Source organism: Scomber scombrus, chromosome 12 (genome assembly GCF_963691925.1).
Source record: "Scomber scombrus chromosome 12, fScoSco1.1, whole genome shotgun sequence".
In the NCBI taxonomy this organism is placed as follows: domain Eukaryota; kingdom Metazoa; phylum Chordata; class Actinopteri; order Scombriformes; family Scombridae; genus Scomber; species Scomber scombrus.
The window spans coordinates 8,110,482-8,134,525 of NC_084981.1; the positions used below are offsets into that span (position 1 = coordinate 8,110,482).

Sequence of the window (24,044 nt, forward strand, 5' to 3'; positions counted from 1 at the left end):
ACATGTGGGACGTTTTAATGACGTATGTTTAAAACATTCTTGCAAACTGCCGTACAAAGCACAGGAAGAGATGCTATAGTAAGAGATGGTATGTTCTAAGTTTTTGGAGCTGTCTGGCAAACTATCCATATATCTGCTTTAATGTTATCAACATGAGAGGAAAAGGACACCTGGTGAGGGGCACAAAATGAAACATCAAACATGAAAACTTGTACATCTCTGAACAGTATACCTTTTAGACACACAAAGGACACATACATTGTATGTGTTAAATAATTTTTGTTTGTCAGGACATAAAAAGCTAACTACATCATTCACAGATTCAGCAGTCTGTTTAAATACCTTATTTCTACAAAGTGAATTTACATTTTTTTTAAAGTACAAAGTGCAAATACTATGGTTTCCATTATTGCCGATTGGCGAGGGCAGAGTCTCCATGCGGGAGGGAAAATCTCAGTTGTTGATTTAGCCTTGCTTCTTCGAGGGATTCTGAGGAGAGGAAATGAAAGTGCTATTAGTTTGACGTATGCACTTGTTTTATTACAGTTAGTTTGACTACTTTTATACTGACTGTGCATTTTTGCTTCATCCTAGACTGTTGATGATAAAATAATATTACAGTCAAACTGCAGATGTGCCAATGATACAGCCATTAATATAAAGTGGGGTAGGAGAAATAGCTTACTTACTAGTTTACTGGAAGATAAGCCTTCTCCTGTTTTGGCCCCTGAAAGACAAAAAGTGACATAAACCTCAATAACCATAAAATGAGGAAATACCACAAGTCAGTTCAAATGTCCATGAGATGAGGAAATACTGCAAGTCAGTTCAAATGTCAAATTGTTGTGCTTGACCCTTCGCTAACTCATTTGTCAAGATTTACAATCCAGCTCACCCAGCAGATCACAGTGATAATGGTGGCAGAATACAACAAGTGAATTTATTTAATTGAAACAATGTTTCTTTGACTTCAGATAAGATGTAGACAAAAGCAGTCTTCTAATTTTTACTTGGTGACCGTTTTGCCAGCTGAAATGACTACTGTTGCTAATGGACTGTATTAGCTGTAGTTACTGTTAGCTCCAGAAAACTCCATATCTTGACTTTTTGTATGTCTCTAGCTGCCTCGAATGGAAATGAAAAAACTGGACTTAAATATGTATTTGATGGCCACATACATGATTATCATGCTAATTCAGTGCTGGGTGATATTGCAAAACAAGACAGGCTACTGTTAAATCCATTCCATACATGTTTGCTCTTGTATTTGTGGTTCTGGAAAGGTGATAAAAAAAGACACCACCCTTCAAACTCTTTAAATGCAGAGTATCATGCTTATAACAGCCCTATGCTCACTGCTTTGGCATGTGGAAAAATTCAAAGCTTGACAAAGCTGCCGATCTTAGTGACAGATGCTAAGCTATGACTGGACAATCCCTGTTTGGGGGAGGGGTTTAACAAATTTGCCTTCTGACAGCTATGATTATCACATCTTATCCTGATGTGTAGATTTTAAGCTCTATATATATATATATATTTTTTTTTTTTTACAGGAGAATACATTTACACATGATGATTTTTACCAGCTCACCTTCTTCCTTGGTCACCCCCAAGCAGCCCATCAGCTCCTGCAGGGACAGCGCTTTGTCGTTGCTGATGTCGCAGTACTCCACAAACTTCTTCACACACTTCTTGGGCTTGGATTTCTTGCGCAGGAAGCGCTTGAATGGCTTGATCTCCTTCTTTCCAATGTCGCCACTGGAGTTTTTGTCCAGCTGACTGAAATACCAGTGGACAACCCTCTCCTCCAGCGTGTGGTTGGGGTCGGGCTCGGCCATCCTAGAAGCCAAATTCATCAGGTTATTGTCTAATAATCACCCCTTCATCATTTATCCATCTGTCTAGAATAGGTCATGTCTCTGGTATTCAATCACTTGCTGTGGAAGCCAAACACTAATCTGGTGTTCAATCCAACCAAAATCAGCTGTAGGGCAGGATACTTTTATGCTTTTGTGGTTAATGACCTAACCCACTAATGTGCAAAAATTGTAGATGAACAAATCCATTTCCGATTGACATACCTTCCAGCGGATGCTGGATCTGTGACGGCGTGCACCATGTCTGTCGACAGTGCGTCAAGAACACTTGTCAGGAACTCTGTTTTCTTTGCCCCAGGACAGCCTGGAAAATAAACCACAGATACCTGAATGACTGTGTGTGAACATGTATTATGCAGTTCATATGGAAGTAGGCACACGTATATGTCAGCAAACACCAAAAAATTATCCCCCAGTCAACAGCATTACAACGGTGTGGAATGCTGCCGTCATAGGTGGCCCAATAAATGTTTGGGGAGGGACGTCATGTAAAAGGCAGCGTAGTTTTAACGTGAGCAGCACATAAAGACAGGAAAGGTGAAAATAAACCCAAACAACACTCTTACAGTTGTCTTTTACTCCCTCTCATAACGTGTCAGACCTCCCCTCATCTGGAGGAGGAAGAGGATACCTGCCAATCATCCAGGAGGCCCCTGAGTGGTTTTGACAGCTGGAGGCACTGAAGACGTTACTGAATATTGTGTGTATGGACAAGAGGCTCCATACAGCACCTGAGACTTACCTGAGCCTTCAAGTGGACCAAATGCAGGCTTGACAGGCACATTGTTACATAGGATTTTGTCTAAGGGATGTCTGATTGGAAGGTATGCAGGTTTCTAGGTATCCAGAGACTGATAGACACAACACAACACCTGATTGTCAGCATGTGGTGGGATTACTATTTGAAATGTCAGCCAGAGATGACATAATGATATAATTAGCCCATAAACCTTTAAGTTAAAATCTATCATGAACTACCCAACCAAAACCAACAGAGACGCATTATTACATACAGAATGACGGGAAAAAAAGGCAAAAAATTAGGGACAACTGGGGTGGAATGACCCTAATGATAGTAATTGTCTGTTAGGCCATATAGTTTTAAGACTGAGGAGGCCAAGGTTGTTCTGGAAGAGCTGAAGGCTACGGAGGCCTGAGAGATTCCTGGATTCCTCTCCTGGCTCATCTCTGCTTTCTCACAGTCCGGCTCCCCTCTGCTGTTCTTCTGCTACTCTTTTTTATGGCCCAGGCCTGCGGGGCCAGATTCTCCTGTGTTGGAGATAATAGCATGCTTTGCACCTCTGTAACAGGTGGCGACCAGCATTGGCGTAAACACCCAGCACCCACCCTCTGCTCCACCTTTCCCAAGTAACGCGGAGCTTCAGCAGCCTGCACTGAGCCGACGTTTGAATAATACACATGTCCAAACTGTTCCACAGAGTCTTCTTTACACACTCAGCAGACTTGCATTTAAGTTTTAGTAGGCCCTCTCTGGCCCTAGCCCAGTAAAATATCTGACCCACCTGTTAATGGCCAAACTGGTGCCTTGCAAAGCCTTGTGTGGTAGATGAGTCTAGACACTCACACAACTGGACCTTCAGATGGCAAAGTGTTTTTATCTGGCCACTCACTGAGGAGAGATTTGTGGGATGCAGTTGGACTTGTTTGAGAGTTAGTGTTTTTCATGGAGAGCACACATCCTCTCTGTAATGCTCTAGGAATCTGAGTATGTCTGTCCATTCAAATGGGAAGCCATCAGGTAAGGCTCCAGTCTCTCCGTCTTGGCAGCAGTGGTTTGTTTCTTGTGGGGGAGGGACAGATCAGCTTCTGTCTGTCTGGACACTGTTTAGCTGAGGGGCAGGACACATACGTTACTGCTGTCATTCAAAGGAAATTGTCTGGACATTTTCCGTTCAGTTCAAGGCTGCAGCAGTAAACGGCTGCTGTCATACATAGTAACGATTCTAATTATGTACTGCCTGAGTTTGACAGACACGGGATGGAGTCAAGCTGAGAAAGCCTCAAATGATTAGAGTGTTTTCTCGTTGAAAAGCTGCACCTCAAGTCAAACGCCTCCAGATATCTGCTGCCTGTGTGCTGTAAAAAAGTTGGCCAGTAAGTGCATGTTTACATGTGCGTGTTACTGTCAATAAGAAACAGTGTTTTTCTGTGGAGCCACATGGGGCAGAGGCCTGTCAGCACTCACAGCCGCAGCTCCCAATGCCTGCCCCGATGGTATCCCGTGATCCCACTCTGGGGAAAAAGCGAGCCAAATAAGCCGCTTTCCTCTTCTGCCTCTTTCAGGGCAAGTGCCTCCTTTTTTGCATGTCGCCCCATAAACCTCTCAACACCAGCGCTTCAACTGTAAATGGGCTGCAGCGATGTGAAGGCAACATTTATAATTATCCCTGGTTTTTACAGTAACAGGGTTACAGCCGTTGACGCAATTGCTCATAAAGAAAACAAGATGCTGAGTTTTTTGACTCTTTCCTTGTGTGTATTATAATGGGTGACTGATACCGTGCAGGTTTCTATGACGAGTTTAGAATGAAGTCTGTGTACTCATGTGAGTGTCTGCGTTGGGTGACTGCGTGGCTGAATATGTATATTCTTCTCTGTCCTACTGCTACGTGTTAAGGAGGTGTTTGGTTGGTCTTGACGTCTTTCTCGTGGGATAGTTGTGGCTGTTCTCCACCCCATCACTGCCTCACACTTTCTGCTGACAGTAATCACTACTGCTTAACATCCTTGCACTACCATTGGTGCCACTGGAAGGCAAAGATGAGTAACATTTGTTGGACTAAGGAGCATTCATCTGTGACCGTCTATCCCACTGTTTTATACACACTGTACGACTAAGAGTCCGCGATGCGTGAGCAGAGACAGAGTGTTGCTCTGCTCCTAAAATGCAGCACCTGCGAGCATAGAGCACAGCTCTGGCCTGGCACACTGTTACATAAACAGTTGTGGATGGGACAGGAACAGTGGCAGCTCTGTTCATATGCTGCTGGATTATTAACATGTTTACCAAACCACCAAAAAAACAGCTAAAGACGACGAATTTGCCAAGCATCATTCAGTTTTAAACTATGATTTGGTTGTATGCAGCGCCTGAAAGCTGTAACTCTGCTCTGCTTTGCCTGTCATTCGTTATATGCTGACATTTAACCAAGTCTTGAAGGACAAAATTAAATATTATTATACTATATTTATTATTAAATATATAAAAATGTGAAAACAAAGAAGAAGCACACAAAATTGTTAATTATGATCATCCATTGCATTATAAAATTTCGTTCAAGTAGGTAGGTCAATGTTTAATCAGAAAGCAACTTTACAAAATCCAATGGACAGTTTTGACACTTCTACTGTAAAATAAGATATTTATATGGATTGGTTTAGCTGTAAGATGTTAGAAGTAAGATGTTATCATAACCAGTAAGACTGATGGGCTAAAATATGAAAACAGGAGTGCCTAGGTAGCCAAATGGTTCAATTCCAGCCTGGAACCTTTTGTTGCATGTCATGTCATATCCATCTCTCTCCCCTTGTTTCCTGTCTGCTGTTTATCTTTTGACTGTCCATTCAAGGCAAAATTGCCAAAAAATGAAAAACATGACTCTTTTTGTTGGAATAAAAACTACTTTTAAAAACAGGGGAGAAATTGGGAGTGGTCTGGAAGCTGAATGGTAACTGCGCACGCCAAAGAAGTGCAATGTCCTCGGTTCAATTTCAGCAAGGGACCTTTGTTGCCTGTCACACCCATCTCTCTCCCCTTGTTTCCTGTCTGTCTCTTTACTATCCCCTGTCCAATAAAGTCCAATAATGCCAAAACGGGAAAAATTCAAATATGTAGTTTCATGTCACAGTATTAATATTAAATCATAACATGTCGTAGCTCTAACATAATCTGTTCACTGTGCTTGTCCAAGAAACCTTAGGAAAACTAGATTTATGAGAGCCGTCTTAACTGTGAGAGCTATAGCAGGAAAAGCAATCTCCTGGCATTTGCTTTTATTATTCTCAAAATCTGTCACAAGCTAATGTGACCTGTGATAATTTTATCCTTTTCCAATATAATCCATCTGTAAATGTTGCTTTAGTCTCCAACTTTGTCTGACTGTAGTTTGGTGCTGGGAAACGCTAGTACAGTGGATTTTAGCTGTTTGCTGAAAACAGCTGCCTATGCTCTCTGGAAATGAGGTTGATTAAAGCAGTGAAAGTCAATCCAAACAATTAAGTTGTGGCTGTGAAACCAAAACAAAGAGCTGAAATAGGCTAAAATGTTTCATAGGATTAAGGGGGAATGAATACTGAAGAGTTTTCTGTGGTTTAATCATTACGAGCTAAACTCTGACATACGCGTAGTCAAGTAAATCATTGTTAATGAAATATTGATTACAGCAGCTTCAAAGTGTTAATTCCCGTCAGAAAATATCAACTAAACACAACAAACACTTCTACCTTAAACAGACCCGACCACCATGACCACACTCTCTAAACTGCTTTCTTGCCTTCAATTTAGTTATCTACACTGTCAATTCATCTATCACTACCTGTCTCCTGTCCTATTATCCATTATCTCCACCTCTCCTCCCTGCTGTTTCTCCTCCATGCTATCATCCCACTATCCTCCATCTCACCATGTCAGTTGAAGATTAATGCCCCCTATGATCCGTCTCTGTCTCGTGGCTTATTGACCAGTGACGGGCAGTATCTGGCAATCATCAAGGCTTTATCAAGCATTTCCTTGACCAACAGTGCTAATGATGTCAACAAACACACACACACACACACACACACACACACACACACACACACACACACACACACACACACACACACACACACACACACACACACACACACACACACACACACACACACACACACACACACACACTCACGCTGTTATCACAACCTTGGAAGAGCGGCAGCAGTCGGAGGCTGACTGCTGAAGAACTTCACCATGTGGTCTGAACAGAGAAGAAAAACAGAGACTGAGGCCGAGATTGAGACCAGTCTTTGGAAACCTACCTTGGAGATGTCTGCTCCTATAATGGTCCTTAGGTTTTGTTGGGTGGGCTCTGGCATTGCCGTCGCACTTTGGCTGCTCATACCTGCGACAGAGAATACACCATTTGAGCAAATGCCATTTGTGAAATGGTGAAAGGGATTGTTTATAACAGTAAAGCCGTCCTCCTTGTAAAATCAGAGAGGAATCCCATGTTTCCCAATTACCCCCGTACAGCTAAATCTCAGGGATTCAAATAATTGTTTGTGGCAAACCAGAGGCTGTGAAACACGTCCAAAAAGAGGGGAAGGATTTGGGGCTGGTATGAGGACATAGAGGAGGAGGGAGGGTGAGAAAGAGAGAGACAGAGGGAGGAAGGCAGACAGGGAGCGTGGGACACAAGGAAGCTTTCACGGCCTCCCTTGGAGAGTCGGCGGAGACCCGATTGCTGCTGTGCGACTGGGCCAAAAGCTGGCCAGGGACAAGGGGAGAGAAGGGGGAAAATCCACGCTTCCATATGTGTGCTAATGTGCTGTCTGGCACTCTGCCTGGAGCCTTGTTAATCTGATACCCAGCCTCGCTACTCAATATAAGTGTACCAGTGCCCCACTCTGCCAGCCTGACTGACCTCTGACCTGCCCCTCACCAGACTAACTCTGTCTCATCAGAAAATGGAGATGTCTGTCTGCCTGCTTATGTCAGACTCAAACCTTTTGTGAGTCTGAAATAGAGAATCTTCTTTTTGTTGTCTGAATGTCGCTTTCTCTCTAACATTTTCTTCAGAATAGGAAGTCTGCTATAAAGTTTGCATGAATACAAACCTGCAGAAATTCAGACCGAAGGCAAAAAAACACCAGTGTCATATAAGGACATTTTGGTGCAGTAGATAAAGCACTTGCCAACAAAGAGCTTGAAGCTGAGTCATCCAGCTGAAGGACAGCCTCTCTATTAAATGGCCAATCTACTGAGTTACTGCGGCTAATGATCACTTGGCAGCTTTGTGTAACAAACGTCTGGATGGTTTGCCACAGAGCAGTAAATGCCAGTTAATTAAGGTGAAAATACCAAAGATAAGCCCCAAAAAGAGGCATAGAGTGTGCATAGAGGAGATTTTGGGAAGTTTGAAGTCTCTCCTACCTGGTGGAGGTGCCTGGTATGGGTCGTCCAGTGTCCACCAGCACACACCAGCAGTAGCCGGTGGAGGGGTGGCACTGGACTGGCTTGTACAGCCCTCCTTGGGCGCAGTCAGGTACGAATACAGCGTCATTCTTGTGCTGCCTCGCCTCTTCCTGGGCAGACTGCTGCTCTTGGTCACATGACGAGGCTGGAAAGCGAGGTCAGAAAGGTTAGAAAGGAATGAGCGGAGGTGTCAGCAGATAGTCACACCAGCACACAAACACAGCGCTTGTGGTTTTGTGACTTGGCGAACACACGTACCCAGACACACACAAAAACGAAAAGGGTTTGTTTAAAGTTCAATCTATATCTGACTGACACAATTTGGATTTATACAACATAGAGTATGTTTGAATTAATTTCGCTTTAACAGTGAAATGCATACACTAATCTCCCATTACACTCCAACCTCCAGAATCGCTGAAGAGGCAGAGTAGGAGGTTGGACTGCCGGAGGAGACAAAGGGGTGGAGAATGAGTGCTCAGAGACAGTGTGTGTAGACTGCTATATCAGCCCCCCGTGGCACTGTTTACGGACATTAACGGGCTAATGACTAAGTACAGCTCCCTATGCCCCAAGTTAAGTAAATATTTGGACACTCAACTAACCTCTGTGGATGTGTGTGACAGAGAGAGAAACAGACAAGACAAAGGTGGAACAGTGGTCAGTCGGGCCTTCGCCTTCACACGCCTTCACACACCCACACACACACACACGCACACACACGCGCACACACACACACACACACACACACACACACACACACACACACACACACACACACACACTGACACAATACTGGTGTGTTAAGTACCAGAGATGTATATGTTTACATATTCAAAATTCCCAGGGAAAAATGTAACGCTTCATGATCTGTTCCTTCATCCGTACATACAGAGAATAGGATGGAGTCAATGGGAGAAAGATGGGCTTTTGCAGTACCTCAGCAGGATCTAATCAGACTTCTTTTTCTGTGCAGCAGCCTCTTTCTTTGCCTTGCAGCTCTCCAACAGAGATTTTAGCATTAAACTCAGCGATTGAAACAGGGCTTTTCTGGCCACAAGGGCTTTCATCACCAATCTCTCCTTTTTTTTCAGTGCCCGCCTCAAGGCTCGGAAGCTACTGCAGGATTATGGATATCCTTTTTCTTTGTTTATTTTCATTAGACATCTTTACCCACACAAAAGAGACCAAATGAAACGCCTCCCCGCTTTCTCAACCGACTCTCCTCGCTCCAGTTCCTCCGTATGGGCTCTCTTTGTTGGGGCGGGTGTTTTTTTTTTTCACCCCAATACCCCAAAGAGCACATGGTAATCAAAACCATCAATGCTGCATTTCTCAGGCTGTTTTTATTGGTTGTAAATTATGATAATGGGATTCACACACAAATGCACATATGCACACAGGGTTCTCATTGCTAGACTGGCCTCAAATAACAATGTTTTTGTTTTTAATGCATAAAGCAACATATTTCCCAAAAAGAGCAAAGAGGTAACTGATCTGCGCGGTACGATAAACGTGCATGTGTGTAATAGGAGAACAGGATGGGCCAGCCAGAAAAATAGGAGATCTTGTGTGTGTTTGTGCCATGTGCTGATAATTACAGATATGCTGCAACTTAAAGAACCACAGAGAAGCAGATCCTCAAAGCCTGACGCACCCCAACACCAAGATGTGTTGGTTTCATAACCCAACATCTGTCCTTAAAAGACAGGAACAGCCTAAAACCATGATTGCTTACACAAGTGGGAAAAACACAGAGCGTGCTTTGAGTTGAGGTCTACAAATACCCGATCGCCATCATTAAAGAAAAAGTTGGTCTTTGAAACTCACATGGTGCTCTGGTTCTATTGTTCTGTCGGCTGCGAACCTGCTCCGTCCACAGAGTGGGGTACTGGGAAATGATGTCTGAAAGAAATCACCAAGACAGCTTCATTAGCTTCAATCGAAAACACATTCGTATATGATGTGAGCCAAACGCGGTGGTTCCAAAACTCACAGACTGTAAAATGCACTTCAGTGTTATCGTGTCACAAATTGCTGTAGTGGATGTGGAAAGTAAACTGCATATGACAGCTACGATCAGAAATACAGAGGCGAAAGGAGAAGTACATAAACTATGATCTATGAAAATAAATCTTTAGTGCTCTATTGCAACTTCTCACTCACAAGGATGGATTATCTTTATTAAATTAGAAATGTAGGAAGCAGTTTTTTTTCTGCAATTGCAGTAGATAAATGACTCTAAGAGGTCTTAGAGTTTATTCTAAATCATCTCCTTTCTTACCGTATGCACATAAAAGCAAGATTTTGTGACTTTTTAATTATTATTTTTATTATTTGAGAATCTTCCCATTCACTTCAATAAGAAAGTGTGTCCCATTTTTGACTTATACTGTTTTGCTGTATAATGAAGATTACTGAATAACTGCACTGACAGGACTATGTTTTAGCATGTATGTACAATATCACTTTAACATCAAAGGTATAGATTATCACATTTTATTGTTATTTTGTTTATTATCACGTCTTCATTTTTGTCCTTTTTTGAAGCTTCATGCTTGTAGCTACGTCATGTGCAGGCACTGATGCCCTTTTAAGGATGTTTTGGGGCTAGTAAGTGGTGTCTCAGTAAACACAGGCACAGCATCCAACATGTTTTTTACTCACAGTGTTATGGATAAAAACTCACCTTCTTCATCTACAGCAGGGTGTGGATCCACCACTAGGCCAGTCTCATCTGCATTTAGAATGGAGAATATTTGCAAGGAGACTACAATTACAAGAATAAACTAGATAAGAAAACACTTAACTATATGAGATTTGCACGTTGCCCGACCAAGAGGGATGGAGGTAGAAATAAAAGAGAAAAAGAAAAAGAAAAAGAAAAAGAAAAAGATGAGAAAAAGAAAAAGAAAAAGAAAGAGAAAGAGAAAGAGAAAGAGAAAGAGAAAGAGAAAGAGGAAGAGGAAGAGGAAGAGAAAGATAAAGAGAAAGAGAGGAGTGTGTATGTTGGAAGCTGAAAGGGGTGACTTAAAGTAAGAGCGGAGAGGAGGTGGAAAACAAGTAGTGGTCATATATTCCCATGGTTTGACTTCATGCAACAAGAGGGATCATTATGCTATGGAGGATAGATTGAGGTCAGTTATAATGAAACAAGAGTGGATGAGGACCAGTTGTCCTTGATGTTCTTCTCCATCCTTCCATCACCTGCATATAAGAGCTGTGTGAAGGTGGGAGAGACACAAGGGATGAAGAATAAAGTAGCCAAGTCTGAGAAGAACCAATTAAGGGTGGGAGAATCCAGCTCAGTGTTTGTTTGGTCTATGTTTGTTTGTTTGATTTGCGGTAGGGGGGAGAGGGGGGTGGAGGTTTTGAGCTGCTTAGGGTGAAACCGCGGCCGTAGGTGTGGTTAACCTCAGTGTGGGTCACTCATTCTGCTCAAAGTAAAGCTCTGTTAATGCATGAGTCAGGGCATATCAAATGGGTGGCTCCACAAACGGGGATTGAGCTTAAACTTCTTTTCTGTAACAAGAATTCTCCATTGCAAAATCAGGATTTTACATTAAATGCAAGTTTGTTACGCCAGGCATTCATCTTCTCAGGCATGCTTAGTGGATAAAAATACATACAGTCAGTGTGACTGACTTGGGCAGACATGTTATTACCCTTCTCACTTAACGGATGGAAATGCCATTTCAAAAAGTGTATTTATGATTGGGATTTACGATAAACCACTAATGACCTAGCTTTACTTTGCGGCCTTTTACATGACTGTAACACCTCTTTTAGCATCTGCCAGGAAACCCCTGCGCTATTTGTGGTCATACGGCACTAGTTTTACTGCTGTTTGTCAGTCGTCAGCTGCATACGATTCCAGCATGTGAATAAATTTGTCAAATCAAGCACCAGAAATGAGTTTATGGTAAAGCATTTGAAGTTTAAGTGTACCAACTGTCTTGATAATAAAAGTGCAGTGATGGCCACCATGGAATGCTTATGCGCTGTTGGTCTTCTGCTGAATCAAAATATTGATGCAATCACTGCTATTTTCAGTGCTGGCACACAACAAATCTACAGTTTATTCTGCTTTTCACCACCCTGTTTATCCAACCAGTTCAGATTAAACCACAAACCCCCCCCCCCCCACCACCGCCACCACCTCTTTTCCTCCTTCTTTCCCTCTTTCCTTCTCCCACCGACCCTCCTCCTCTCTCAAATTTTGCATTCCCACTTGATCTATGTGTAATGAGTTGGCTGGACTCAGACAGACACTATACCCAAGACTGTTTACACAGAGAGAGAGAGAGAGAGAGAGAGAGAGGCGCAGACGTTAATGTCACACTGACAGGAATAACCCATGTGACAAATACAAGTGGATGCATGCGCACTTTCTCTCTCGCACACACACACAAACACACACACATGCACACACACAATCACATAAGGAATCGCTTGAAAACCACCCAAATTACACTTTTTCTTTCTGAGCATTCAAATTACATCAGTTAAACAAATCGTCTCTTAAAAGATGAGAGCAACATATACAGTATCTGGACTGGAGCTGAAGGAAACTTAGTGGTTCTATAGCTGGAAAAGGGAAGATGTTGATGAGACAGAGTAAAAGTAGGATGGGGGATAAAGTGTGAACATTTCCTTGTATGTTATGACACTGTAGCTGAAAAAGAAATGACAAAGAGTGATCAAGTTAGAGAAGAATAGCTTATGATAAGTCAGTGTTCCTCCATGCTGGCTGGTTGCCGTTTAGCTGCCTGGTTAAGACAACAGGCAGTCATAGACACTGTAGCTGCTGGCGGTGCGCATTAAAGCTCACTGCAGCCTCTCTCCTTAGACTTCTTACTCAGCTTTTATATCAGCCTTCAGGGTGCTCACACTTTCTCAAATTGCCAAAATATTAGAAAGGCAAGCCATAACAGGCGACCAACCCTGCACATCGCCAACACAGATGTAGGAAAACAGAGATACAAATGAATACATACATACACACACACACACACACACACACACACACACACACACACACACACACACACACACACACACACACACACACACACACACACACACACACACACACACACACACACACACACACAAAATCATGCTTACACATATAAAGGAGACAATTTGCCTTCAAGAATAAATGTTTCTTGAATTAAATTCTCACCTGCTTTTCCTGGCTCTCTTGTGGTAGCTCTTTCTTGTTTTGATCCTGAAAAGCGATAAGTCGAAATTAATTAAAATTTCACTGCAACACACTTTTTTTCATAATATCCTCAACAATGAAAAACGATTACAAATCTTTGGCATCTGACATACTTTTAAAAATCCAGCCTCATTTTGTGGCACAAGAACAAACAGCAGTCAAGACTTAAGGAGAGAACCACAATGGAAAACTCTCTGCACTCTTTCTTTATTTTCAAATGTCATTCGTTTATGTACAGTGGCTAACACACACATGTGGATGGAGATGCATTTTAATGGCATTTTTTTTATTTCCTATGCATTTGAACTATTATAGTACAGCTGGTAGTTACATTACTTCTGACAATGCCACTACCACTACAGCTACTTCTGGAGCTTTCTCCAATTGAAACAGCAGCAACTTCCAAGTCAGCCCCACGGAGACGCACAGGGAGGACATGTGGCATTGGTTATTTGATTGTTTGGCAAACGCCATCCTCCAAGAACACTTACATTCCTTACAGTTTAACTTTGTTGCTCAATTCTGCAGCAGGGATTTTCTACTAGGCTTATTTACACCACAGCCCCATGCCTTGAGCAATGCACAGTCCTCGGGTGGCCCTCAAACTTTGTGGCTGACGGACAAGTCACTGACCACTGTTCCACAGGGCTACAGATTATACCCCCCACAAACATGGAATGTCATGCTTGAATTGGATTTATCATCATTGCCTCACAAAATTACAGAACCCACATTTTGGTACAATTCAGTCATTTTAGATGTCGGGCTCATTACATGAGAGTCCTGTGCAAGTGCACTGGACTGCAAACACAGTATACATGAGTGTATAATCATTGACAGCAGCTCATTATGAGAAAGGATGATGGGGTTGTACCCACCTTGGCATCGAGGTTTTTTATTGGCCACTGCTGATCCACTGATAGGTCGGCCATTGGGGGTGACACACCAGCAGTATCCAGTGTAGCTGTGACACTGAACCTAAACAACACAGCATGTAAAGGACAAGTTAGCACAAGGAAACTCATCAACAGACACAGATCATTTCAGGCAGGTGTACAAAATTAATTGTGTGACTGAATGAATCTTTTCCAAACTCCCTTCAGAGATAATTATTTATGTCATGCTTTTTTTGTTACCTCGCTGTATGTGCCGTCAGGGTTGCACACAGGCACAAAGACCTGAGGGAAGAGCTTCTTGGCCTGCTGCTCTGTGTACTTCTTTTCTGCTACACATCTGGATGTATCTGAGGAACACCACAAATCATCACAATCACTACACATCACAGACAGCCATGATTCAACCCACAGCTCAACTGTTTTCTTATGGTGCACAAATACAAAACCGACACACTCAAAAAGTCAGTGGAAGATGTTGAATATCATGGATTATGAGGAATGAAAGCAAAATGCAGAGGGAGAGAGGGAGACGGAGGGGAAACAATTCAAGACATTTCGGAAGCGGCAGATACTTGTGTGGCTGGGAATAGAACCAACACCCCCGGTCTTATTAGGAGCACATCAGGCAGGCCTGGTGGTAAAGACATTACTGAGCGAGGAAGCTTGTGCTGCTCCTGTAGAACATTCCAGGCACCCAAGAAAAGGGCTGATGCACAGGGAAAACCTGACCCTTCCTTAATGTCTCTCGGTCTGCCTCTCTCTCCTCCTAAACTTCGACGTCTTCTCAGTTCAGCCTGAACTATCCTAGGAGTGTTTGTCGATATAAATGTGGGTCAGCAACTTTTCACCTGTGTGCACCTCAAGTCTTTTCACATCTGTCCGTCACAGACATGGATCATCTTGTCATTACACAGCTGCTTCATCTCTTCTGACTAACAGCACCAGCTGTGCATATTCTCAGCGATGGGTTCGATGGTAACTTGGTGTGACACATTAGCTGCCACGCAGTGCCCGTCTGGCTGGAAGGTTCAAATCCATTAAAACAATGACTCATGCTAAGCTCAAAAACGTCCACTAGTTTGGTCAGGAGGCTGCTGGCATGCCTTACAGTGGATTGTCCATTAGACACATGAAGGGGAATGTGCACTGGTTTCTCTCTGTCTCAAGTGTATGCATGTATTTTGTGTGTGTGTGTATGGGTCACTGTCACTAGTGGGGAGAAGGGGCAAGACGCTGGATGTTCCGGATGGAGGAAGACTGCGAGTTCAGGAGCTCTAAAGTTAGCTCCACTGGAAAATCCCAAAACCATCGTCGTTCTCCAGGGGGCTCCGACCAAAAAGCTGACTGGAAAAAATGACAGGACACTTGAATCATATGCACGCAGTGATAGAAAACAAATGTGGTGCCAGTCTCACCATCCTTAAACACAATCCCATCTCTGTGCTTTTAGGCCAGACCAGCCCTCTGGTTTATTTCTGCTTGCTGACTAGGCTGTTGCTGCTGTGTCTTTCACCCCGGCCGTCCAGAAGCAGAGGGGGGTCCGAACCCTTATAGACCCGATGTTATTGACGCATACAATACGACTTTCATGGACTCTCGTCCCTTTCAGCTTCCTAGCTGGAATCCTCTATTCTGTGTCCCGGCGCTGTCCGCCACATCCAGATGTCCGCTTAGAGACGTTGCCATAGAGACCCAGTACGGGCATAAAATTGTGGAATGCTTTTCCATCATATGAGACTTCTTTTTAAGCAAACCCTGTCGCTCACGCTCTCTGCATTAGTGATCTAATATTGTAATGTGCAAGAATGAGGCATTGTCCCCAGTCTGTACGGTGATGAACTAGCAGTATAGAGTTAGTGAGTGGGGCGGGGGTTCGGGGCATTGGGGTGTGCGGGTTCTTCCCTCCAACACCAAATAACAATGGGAGAGTCTGTGAGTTGCATGACCCCACTGGCTTTCCTTCCCCTTTTTGCTTTTCATCTCCAAGCCTCCATCGGTCAAATATGTACAGCTTTACATCTAGTATGATGAAAATGAGACCATTAATTCTTGTCAAGATATTTCATTCCAATGGCCTCGCCTCTGCATAATGCATTTGATTTAAGAGGGCGTGAGCCACTTCCAATCAATCAAAAATACATGTATGATATGTATGTCATGTAAGTCTGTGGATATAAAAGATGAAATGTACACATGAACAAAAATCATTTCAACTGAAAAGAGAAAGTGTGTATTTTGACCAATTAATGTACATTTCCTTTATCGCTGCAGCAAGACAGAAGCAACCCCCCACCCCCCACCCACCCACTCTCACCGTGTCAACCCCACTCATCCTTCCAGCACTCAAAGAATCAATTATGCTGAAATGAATTTAACCCAGAAGTTTCTACTGTGACCCCCTCTGCGCATTTGAGAGCGTCAGGCGGCGCTGAAGCGTGACTCATGACCTGACCTTTGCATGGCCCTCGGATGACCTCCAGCTGGGGGTCGCGGCACTTGGCTCGGAGGAACTCGCAGCGAGATGTGAAGGTCCTGCCGTCGGAGGCGCACAGCGGCTTGCGAGGAGTTCCGCTGCATTCCATGTTGCACTCCTTATCCTGATCCACCCGCAGGAACTGCACAAGTGATAAAAAGTAGGAGATAATCAGAGAAAACACTTGCTAAATGAGATCTGCACCAATTTGAGTTTAATTGCCAAGACAACAGGTGTAATACTGAAGTTTTAGGGGGTTGAAGCTTGTAAAAACAGGCTTTTACATCAAAAAGGATGAGTATCCACTGCCAAGCTGTAGAAATAGTTAATTCTATTTCAAAATGTCTATCTGTAGTTGATGAGCATGAGCAACATCCTTTCATAAATACACTACAAAGCACTGGTAAACACACAAAGAAGACAGTGTCATTAAAAGCCTGTCAGGGAGCACCCACGCTTTGTCTTTGTCTAAAGGGCAGGACAGGACTGACTGACACTTCCTCACTTCTTTGTCTGTGCCAACACCTGCACGGGTATTCACCTGGAATCGCTCCTGAGGATGTTTTACTCAGCCATGAAAAGAGAAACAAGACAACACAGACTCCTGACTGAACGCATCGGATCACCTGTGTCAATGCCACCATTGTATCTGCCACCGTGGTATGAAACCCCCTCGCCAGGCCACACAATGGGGTGACGGCAGCGGTGAGGGGGGGTGGCAACAAGCTGTGACTGCTACAATGAATGAAAAGATAAACTAGATGTCAGGGAGCTTTGTGTTGCTACGGTGTGAGTGTTGGGTTTTCATAAAGTTTGCGTGATTCATTCAGTTGGGTGGAATAATGACCTGGGTTGAGAGGAAAAAAACAAGCTAATATACCCATGTCGATGCAGGTGCTGTTTTCAGCCACTCATATCCATAGATAAACACCACTCTGAAGCCTTTTTGTCTTCTCTTATAATGGAAATATTTGCACGTAGGAGACACTGTAACTGTTCATTCAGTTTGGCTCTTTTGCTTTGTGATCTGTGTGTTTTTGTTCAGTTTTTAGTGGGCGCATGAATGTCCAAAATCAGTCTGAATGCCCGCTCCGTCACCACACACACAGATTAGAGACTTTCTCTCTCGTCTCACACACACACACTTATCAATCTTAAGCACAAAGCAGAGAGCCAAAGCCATCACTTATAGGTAAGCCATATAAATCTGTTCTTTCAAAAGAAAGGGCATGGCAAGCTACAGAGCAAAGAAGAAAAGACACACATCCGTGAAGAGGGCGGGATGATCAGCAATAAAAGAAATTTGTTGTGTCTGACATCTTACAAATGAAGTGAGAGATGAGTTGGAGGCAGCCCCCCTGCCTTCAGACGAGCAGGGCTGCAGGGCTGCCTGGGCTGTGCTGCACCTGGAAGAGGGTTGGCAGTGAAGGCAGCATCGCCCTGGGCCAGAGGGGAGTTGGAAGAGTGGGGGCTGGGGGGGGGGGGGAGGGGGGGGGGGGGTACAGCCCACTCTGTCAACTTTGTTCATAAATCTTCCCAGAGGGGGATCAGAGAGGAGAGGCCCGTTCAAACACATCGGAAGAGGAGCCGCGAGGGAAGGGAAGATGAGTCTTTGGGATTGAATGAAATTTTTCAAAAACCAAAATTATTTTTTACGAGCCCTTTCTTCCCTGGCTTTTAGAAAAAATGATGTGTTGTCATGAGGAGAAGCCAAAATGAGTCCTGACATCGCAGAACGGGAGAGCTGTTTGGTTCATAAGAACAGCGTGTGTCCAAGTCTCAACACTCATCCTTCATCCTTCTAGACAGAAATATAGAGAGTGCTCTCCTTTGGGAATAACTGCACATGAGTGAATGTTGCCTGTTTCCAGGAGTTGAAGGGAACTCATGAAGTATTGCCTTCAATACAGGAAAGCCAAGATTTTTAGTACAGTAATCCACAGCTGTGACTCCCAGCCTGGGGGAAGGTAAACCTGAGGGGTCTCGAGATGATTTTTTAAACATTTTTTGCAGCATTTTCTTGTGAAAGACATGTTTATCTGGATATTTATTTTATTAAACTTATGTTATTTTGATACAATTGAGATGCTTTTTAATTTACAGTTTGCTAAAAGAAGCTTCCTTTTAAAGAAAAAAGTTGCAACTCTGGAGAGTTTCACTGTATTTCAGAGTGGTTAGTTGGTAGACTTTAAATGTACTCAAATGGTATAATCAGAATCATTACCTAACCCTAACCCAAAAACCCTAACCCTAACCCAATCATCAACAAGACACCTGTTGTTTAATGGGACAAGGAAAGATAAGGATATTGTAGTTCTCTTTCCCCTGCTGCTTATTTGTTTGGTTAAACTGGTGGTTGACCCCCCCCCCTCCTCCTTGTTAGTGTCTCTGAGTTGGATCGTTTGCATCACTGCATCTGACTGACAGTTTCCCGTCGGAACCCTCACTCCCTTTCTGTCCTCCCTACACCAGTCAGGACATCCCTCTGCAGCGGTGACCTCTTCTCACCCTCCGCTCAATTTTTCACAGCTCGCCCCTTTCACACAAAGTCCAGCAGACATGACAGGCTACTCATGAAGACGGTTTTCTGCGCAGACCGTCGCAACAGCCAGTAACCTCTCCGATAATGTCTGAGTGCGTCCAGCCATGCTTCAGTGGTGGTCTGCCAGTCTTGCCACAACCCACGTCGGCCACCCCAGTGCCCACACCGCACAAGCATTATAAGCATCGGCCCCAGCCAGCCAAGCAGACTGACAACCCAAACAGATTCATTCAGCAGCTCAGCATCCTGCTAGATGTCCACTGTCTACCACACAGCAGAGCGCCAAGTGCCTGCAAGTTTTACGACGAAGCTCCAAGAACTCAGCATTGAGAGCACAGTTAGCCATGAAATCAGCCACCCATGAAATCCACCACCCAGATTCACTATCAGACACCCAAGTGTTTATTTCATTTGCTGTTGGCCCCACCGAAGCACAAGATAAAATAAGATGTGAAAGTCAGTGAGAGTAAGAAGTTTCGGAGACTAATGGTGTGTTGAGGACCTCTTCCTCCTGTGTACTCCTAATGGTAGTTAGCTGTCTGCTGCAGATCTCTGTACGTTTGGCCCGTGGTGATGGATGGGCAAGGCCGAGTCAGAGCCCGACACTCCCCTGATGTCTCATTCCTGCCTCTTCAAGCCGGCACCCTCACCATGCACAGCAACACAGCAGAGAGTGATGGATTGCCTTGGCTACATGCAGCACAAGCTCTCACCCTGATTTATCATAAAAGTAGACTCATACAAGACAGAACACATATTGTGACTCAAATCCATTTATTGCTTAAATCCTCTTCTTGTCTACATCCAGACAGCTGTATCTCACTTTCTCAGTTTTTATTTCTTTATACATTGATCTCTTGTTTTTTTTCTTATTCGCATGATCTGTCTTCGAGGATGCTTTTTTTTTTGCATCCGCTCAAATAAAACAAGAGGTTGGCAAATGAGACGGGTGAGAGAGGGTGAGACAGGCGGAGTGTAAGGGAAATTTTTTTTTTCCAAGACCAACCAGCATACAAATCAAATCCTATTACCTCCCCCTTGCTCTGCGGCATTGTGGGATTGAATGGAGTACGAGGGAGGCGAGCCTCCAGCAGAGAGCACATTGTAGGCTGATAAGGGCCTTCTGGGCTGGGAGGCCCCCGCTTCCAGCACCTCAAGAGGCCCCTCACACCACGGCCCCACAGGGTCAATGGGGGCCCCAGCTGAGAGCTGAGACAAACGTGTTAAATGGCCTTGGCGGGAGTTTCCTGCGTAGACGCTAGGATGCAAAGGGGATCATTAGTTTCCAGCATGGTGGAAAAGGAAGAAAGTGACAGCCTTTAACCAGGCTACTAACTCAATCAAAGGAAAAGGCATCTAATTGCTGTGAAAGATGTTAAAAAGAAAGAGAGATGGTGTGAAAGGCCACTGGTAGTCATGCGACAATAAAAAAGTCTCTCTGGGCAGGTGCACAATTTTATGAAAGCATGGGGGGCAATGGAGCCCATATGTTTTGACAAAGAGGCAGCCAATGTTCTGTGCGCCCTCATCTTTTCACACACTATTTCATACTTCCATAAACCATGGAAAAAAATCAGGCTCATGAATAACCTGGGCAAATATCCCATATATTTAACTGCCTGTTCGACCTCAAGTATGCACAAAATATTGCGTGGAGACATTTTCTTGAAACCAGTTATAACCTCTCCTGTGTCATTCAAACAATAAGCCATTAATCACTCACAAAATCCTCTAGAAGTAGAAGCCCAGTGCTCCATGTGCTATTCCAATAGAGGAGGTTTAATGAACCACAGTACAGTCATATCCAGAGCATGGTGGATGCTGTCATATCCAAATACATTACACACACACAGCTGCATTTGTGTGCCCTCTTCATTAATTTTTGGGTAAATATTACCACCAACGACACCTCAGGAAACACTCATATTTGCACTCATTGCTGTAAATATTCTTTTTGTGTGTGTGAACATGTGTATAATTTTGAAAATTCAGGGGAGCATCTGCTCAGTGCAACACTTCCTCCCACATTCCACACCTTCATAGTGCCGTCAGGGAGAAAGGATCTCCGACCCCTCACCTGCAGGTTAACAACTCACAGCCATTTGTTTCCAATTGGATATTAAAGCATCTTCACCGGGGCTGTAAATAATAGTGCTGGGGGAGTCAGCTGTCACATCAACCTCTAAATCAAGGGGCGATGCCTTTGACAGTGCACATTCCGGTGTCTATTATTCCTCCTTTAACGCTGTACCTGCATTTGATTGTGGCCATGAAGTTAACCTCATCTGCCGGTAAAGTTGCACTTCCTCTTGGAATTCTGAGAAAAAATGGATAGGATGCACTGCTCTGCTTCTGCTGCCCTGCTGTAAACAATGCCATGTGCTTCCACGCAGTAGATCTGCTGACACTGGTAGTGTAGCTTTTACAGAGCCACTGGAACAACTAGAGTGAACAGAACAGAGTGGGGGACAGGCAGGTAGAGGCACTAAAAGCAACCCATTGGTTCCTAATGTTGCAGCTAACAGACTAGTCAGCTCCTCATAGACAAGCCAACAACTCTGATATCTCAGACATACTGTACAGACACCCTGCAACACCGGGACATTGAGTTCATGAAGCTCAGGGTGAACACAGTGGCCTGGTTTTTCAGTGCAAACTTCTCTAGTTAATGACCTGCTGAGTTTTTTTTCAATCTTAAATTGAGCCTGAATTTCTAGTAAATATGAAACATAACAGAAAATAGTGAAAACCGTCTATACATCATATAGTCAGACTTGATCACAATGCAGTTAAAATTGATTCAAATTCAAATTCATCTTTGTGATTGTTATTTTCAATATAAGCTTATTAATTCTTTGAACTTACAGACTGACTTTAAAAAAGATATGTTTGGGGCTGCATTGCTATTGTAAAAAAAAAAGGCCAGTGTGTATATCCTCTTAGTGTTTCCAACCATTACGCATGAAGTGCACAAGCAAATATTTAGTTTTTAAAACGATCTTTTACACAGTGGATGTGAATGTTAAGTGTTGATGGAGGTATGTGGCCATTCCTACCGTGAGAGCGGAGAACTTCTGAGCGCGTCCAGCGCTCAGCAGACAGATGAAGACCAGCAGCGGACAGACGCGCATCCTGACGCAGCGTGGCAATAAACTCTCCAAATTACGCACGGTCCAAAATTCACTCTGCGTTGCTTGTACCTCACCAAAGCACAAACAGTGTCTTTGGAAGACGTCGAAATGTTTAAAAATCCAAAGTAGTCCTTCCGAAAAAATCTGAGTGTTGGAGAAGAGGGTTGCTGCTTTATTTCTCTTCGTCTCCTTGGTTTCGTCTGCCAAACCGTTTGTGTAGACACTCTCCTTATTTCTGGCAGTGCGATAAACCCCCCGTGTCCCTGACCTTTTCCCCTCCCTCGGTGTCTCTTCTCCCTTTCTCCAATTCGACTTCTTTTCTCCACACCCCCTCCCACCACACTTGACGACTATGTCCCTTATCGGATGCAGGCAGTTCCCTCGCTGGTAGGTAGGTAGGTGAACGTCTTGAGGGACTCCGTCTGCTGCTGGTAGCAGAGGCAAACAAGTCAGGTATTCTTGTCTTTCACCTTTTTCCCCCCTTCCCTGCTCTCTCAAACAGACAACAAGTAATCCTCTTTTTTATTCCTCCAGAGGATCTTGTTATGAGACTCGTTCGGCAAAGAAAGGAGGGGTTCAGACAGGCTACTGTCTGCTGGGAGGGTCAGGAGGAAGAATAAACGCAGTCTGCGCTCAAACTTTCATACTGCCAAGATCTGATTGTAATCGTCATCTCTGTACAGCATTTTGCTCCACATATGTTGTTCTTTAATGTGCTCCATAAACACACTGACATAACACAATACACAGACAAAAAAGGACATTATCTGCTTGTTAGTTTATAAGAAGAAAAATCAAATACTAAAGTATATTGCAGTCAGGGGGAAAAGTGGGGAACGCCAAACTTATTTGAGCATTGCCTATACTCTTACAATCCATACTGATGTCGGTCGACTAGGAGGGGTATGATAGATGTGAAGTGCTCCTCTTGGCATCGCTTACTCTGACAAGTCATCTGAGCTTTCCTTGTTAACGGAGAGAGCGGCATCTTGCAACTATAACGCCACCAAGCGGTGCTTCCAAGGAGTTACAAGTTCTCACAGAACAGCGAGACAAGTGGATACAGATGTTACAGATGTTCAAGGCTGTAACAATCACTGACAAAGATGTTCCAGCAAGGAATGCTGCAGACAAAGCTTGTCATATGGAAAACATCAATCAAAGACGTGTCAAAATGGGATATATGGGATAATTTAGGGAGAACGTTAATGTCAGGTCTTTAAAATCATCACCGAGGATTGTGTAAAACACATGTTTGTAACTCACAAATATACATTATTGTAATATTAATTTATGTTGATACTCCCTCCAACAGCTAACTCACAAGAGTTACATAGGCTTATTATTTTCATTTTGTTTTAGTTAAAAAAAATACTTTATTATGCTTTTGCTCAGTCACTGACTTTTAATTTATTTAATAGACATTTTTCCATACTACCACCATATTTTTCAGACTGCTGAATAAATTATAGAATGATTAATAATGGGCTAAATAATAATATTTAAAAAAAGAACATTATACTACCGTTGTTTATGTATTAATCAGATTTTATTTGAATAGTACTTTTGATATAAACAAAATGTAAAAGTGCTTCACACAATACCGTCCCATCCAGACACAAAGCCATAAATGAAAAAATAAGTTTGTAACGAATAAAGGACTAACAGCAGTCAGTAAAAACAGGAACTAAGGAAACACTATCATAAA

General features: G+C 43.4%; 1 protein-coding gene across 1 annotated transcript; it reads right to left on the minus strand.

Moving 5' to 3' along the window:
* On the minus strand, positions 1 to 22,577 carry smoc2 (SPARC related modular calcium binding 2). Its single transcript, XM_062430564.1, has 13 exons — positions 22,262 to 22,577; positions 16,643 to 16,805; positions 14,431 to 14,537; positions 14,173 to 14,272; positions 13,256 to 13,300; positions 10,760 to 10,807; positions 9,901 to 9,975; positions 8,029 to 8,215; positions 6,915 to 6,997; positions 2,082 to 2,181; positions 1,592 to 1,839; positions 690 to 727; positions 1 to 489 (listed from the first exon to the last, which is right to left on the minus strand). The coding sequence occupies exons 1-13, from the start codon at positions 22,334 to 22,336 to the stop codon at positions 466 to 468; spliced, it is 1,293 nt and encodes a 430-aa protein (XP_062286548.1). The 5' UTR covers positions 22,337 to 22,577; the 3' UTR covers positions 1 to 465.
* Between the last annotated feature and the right edge of the window lie 1,467 nt (positions 22,578 to 24,044).

Bases quoted from the DNA above. Each gene is read 5' to 3' on its own strand.
- smoc2 (XM_062430564.1), bottom strand. From the start codon at position 22,336: ATGCGCGTCTGTCCGCTGCTGGTCTTCATCTGTCTGCTGAGCGCTGGA. The intron at 14,538-16,642 runs GTCAGGTCATGA...GGTGTTCCTCAG, and splicing joins CATCCGAGGGCCATGCAAAG to ATACATCCAGATGTGTAGCA. The intron at 1,840-2,081 runs GTATGTCAATCG...TTTGGCTTCTAG, and splicing joins GATCCAGCATCCGCTGGAAG to GATGGCCGAGCCCGACCCCA.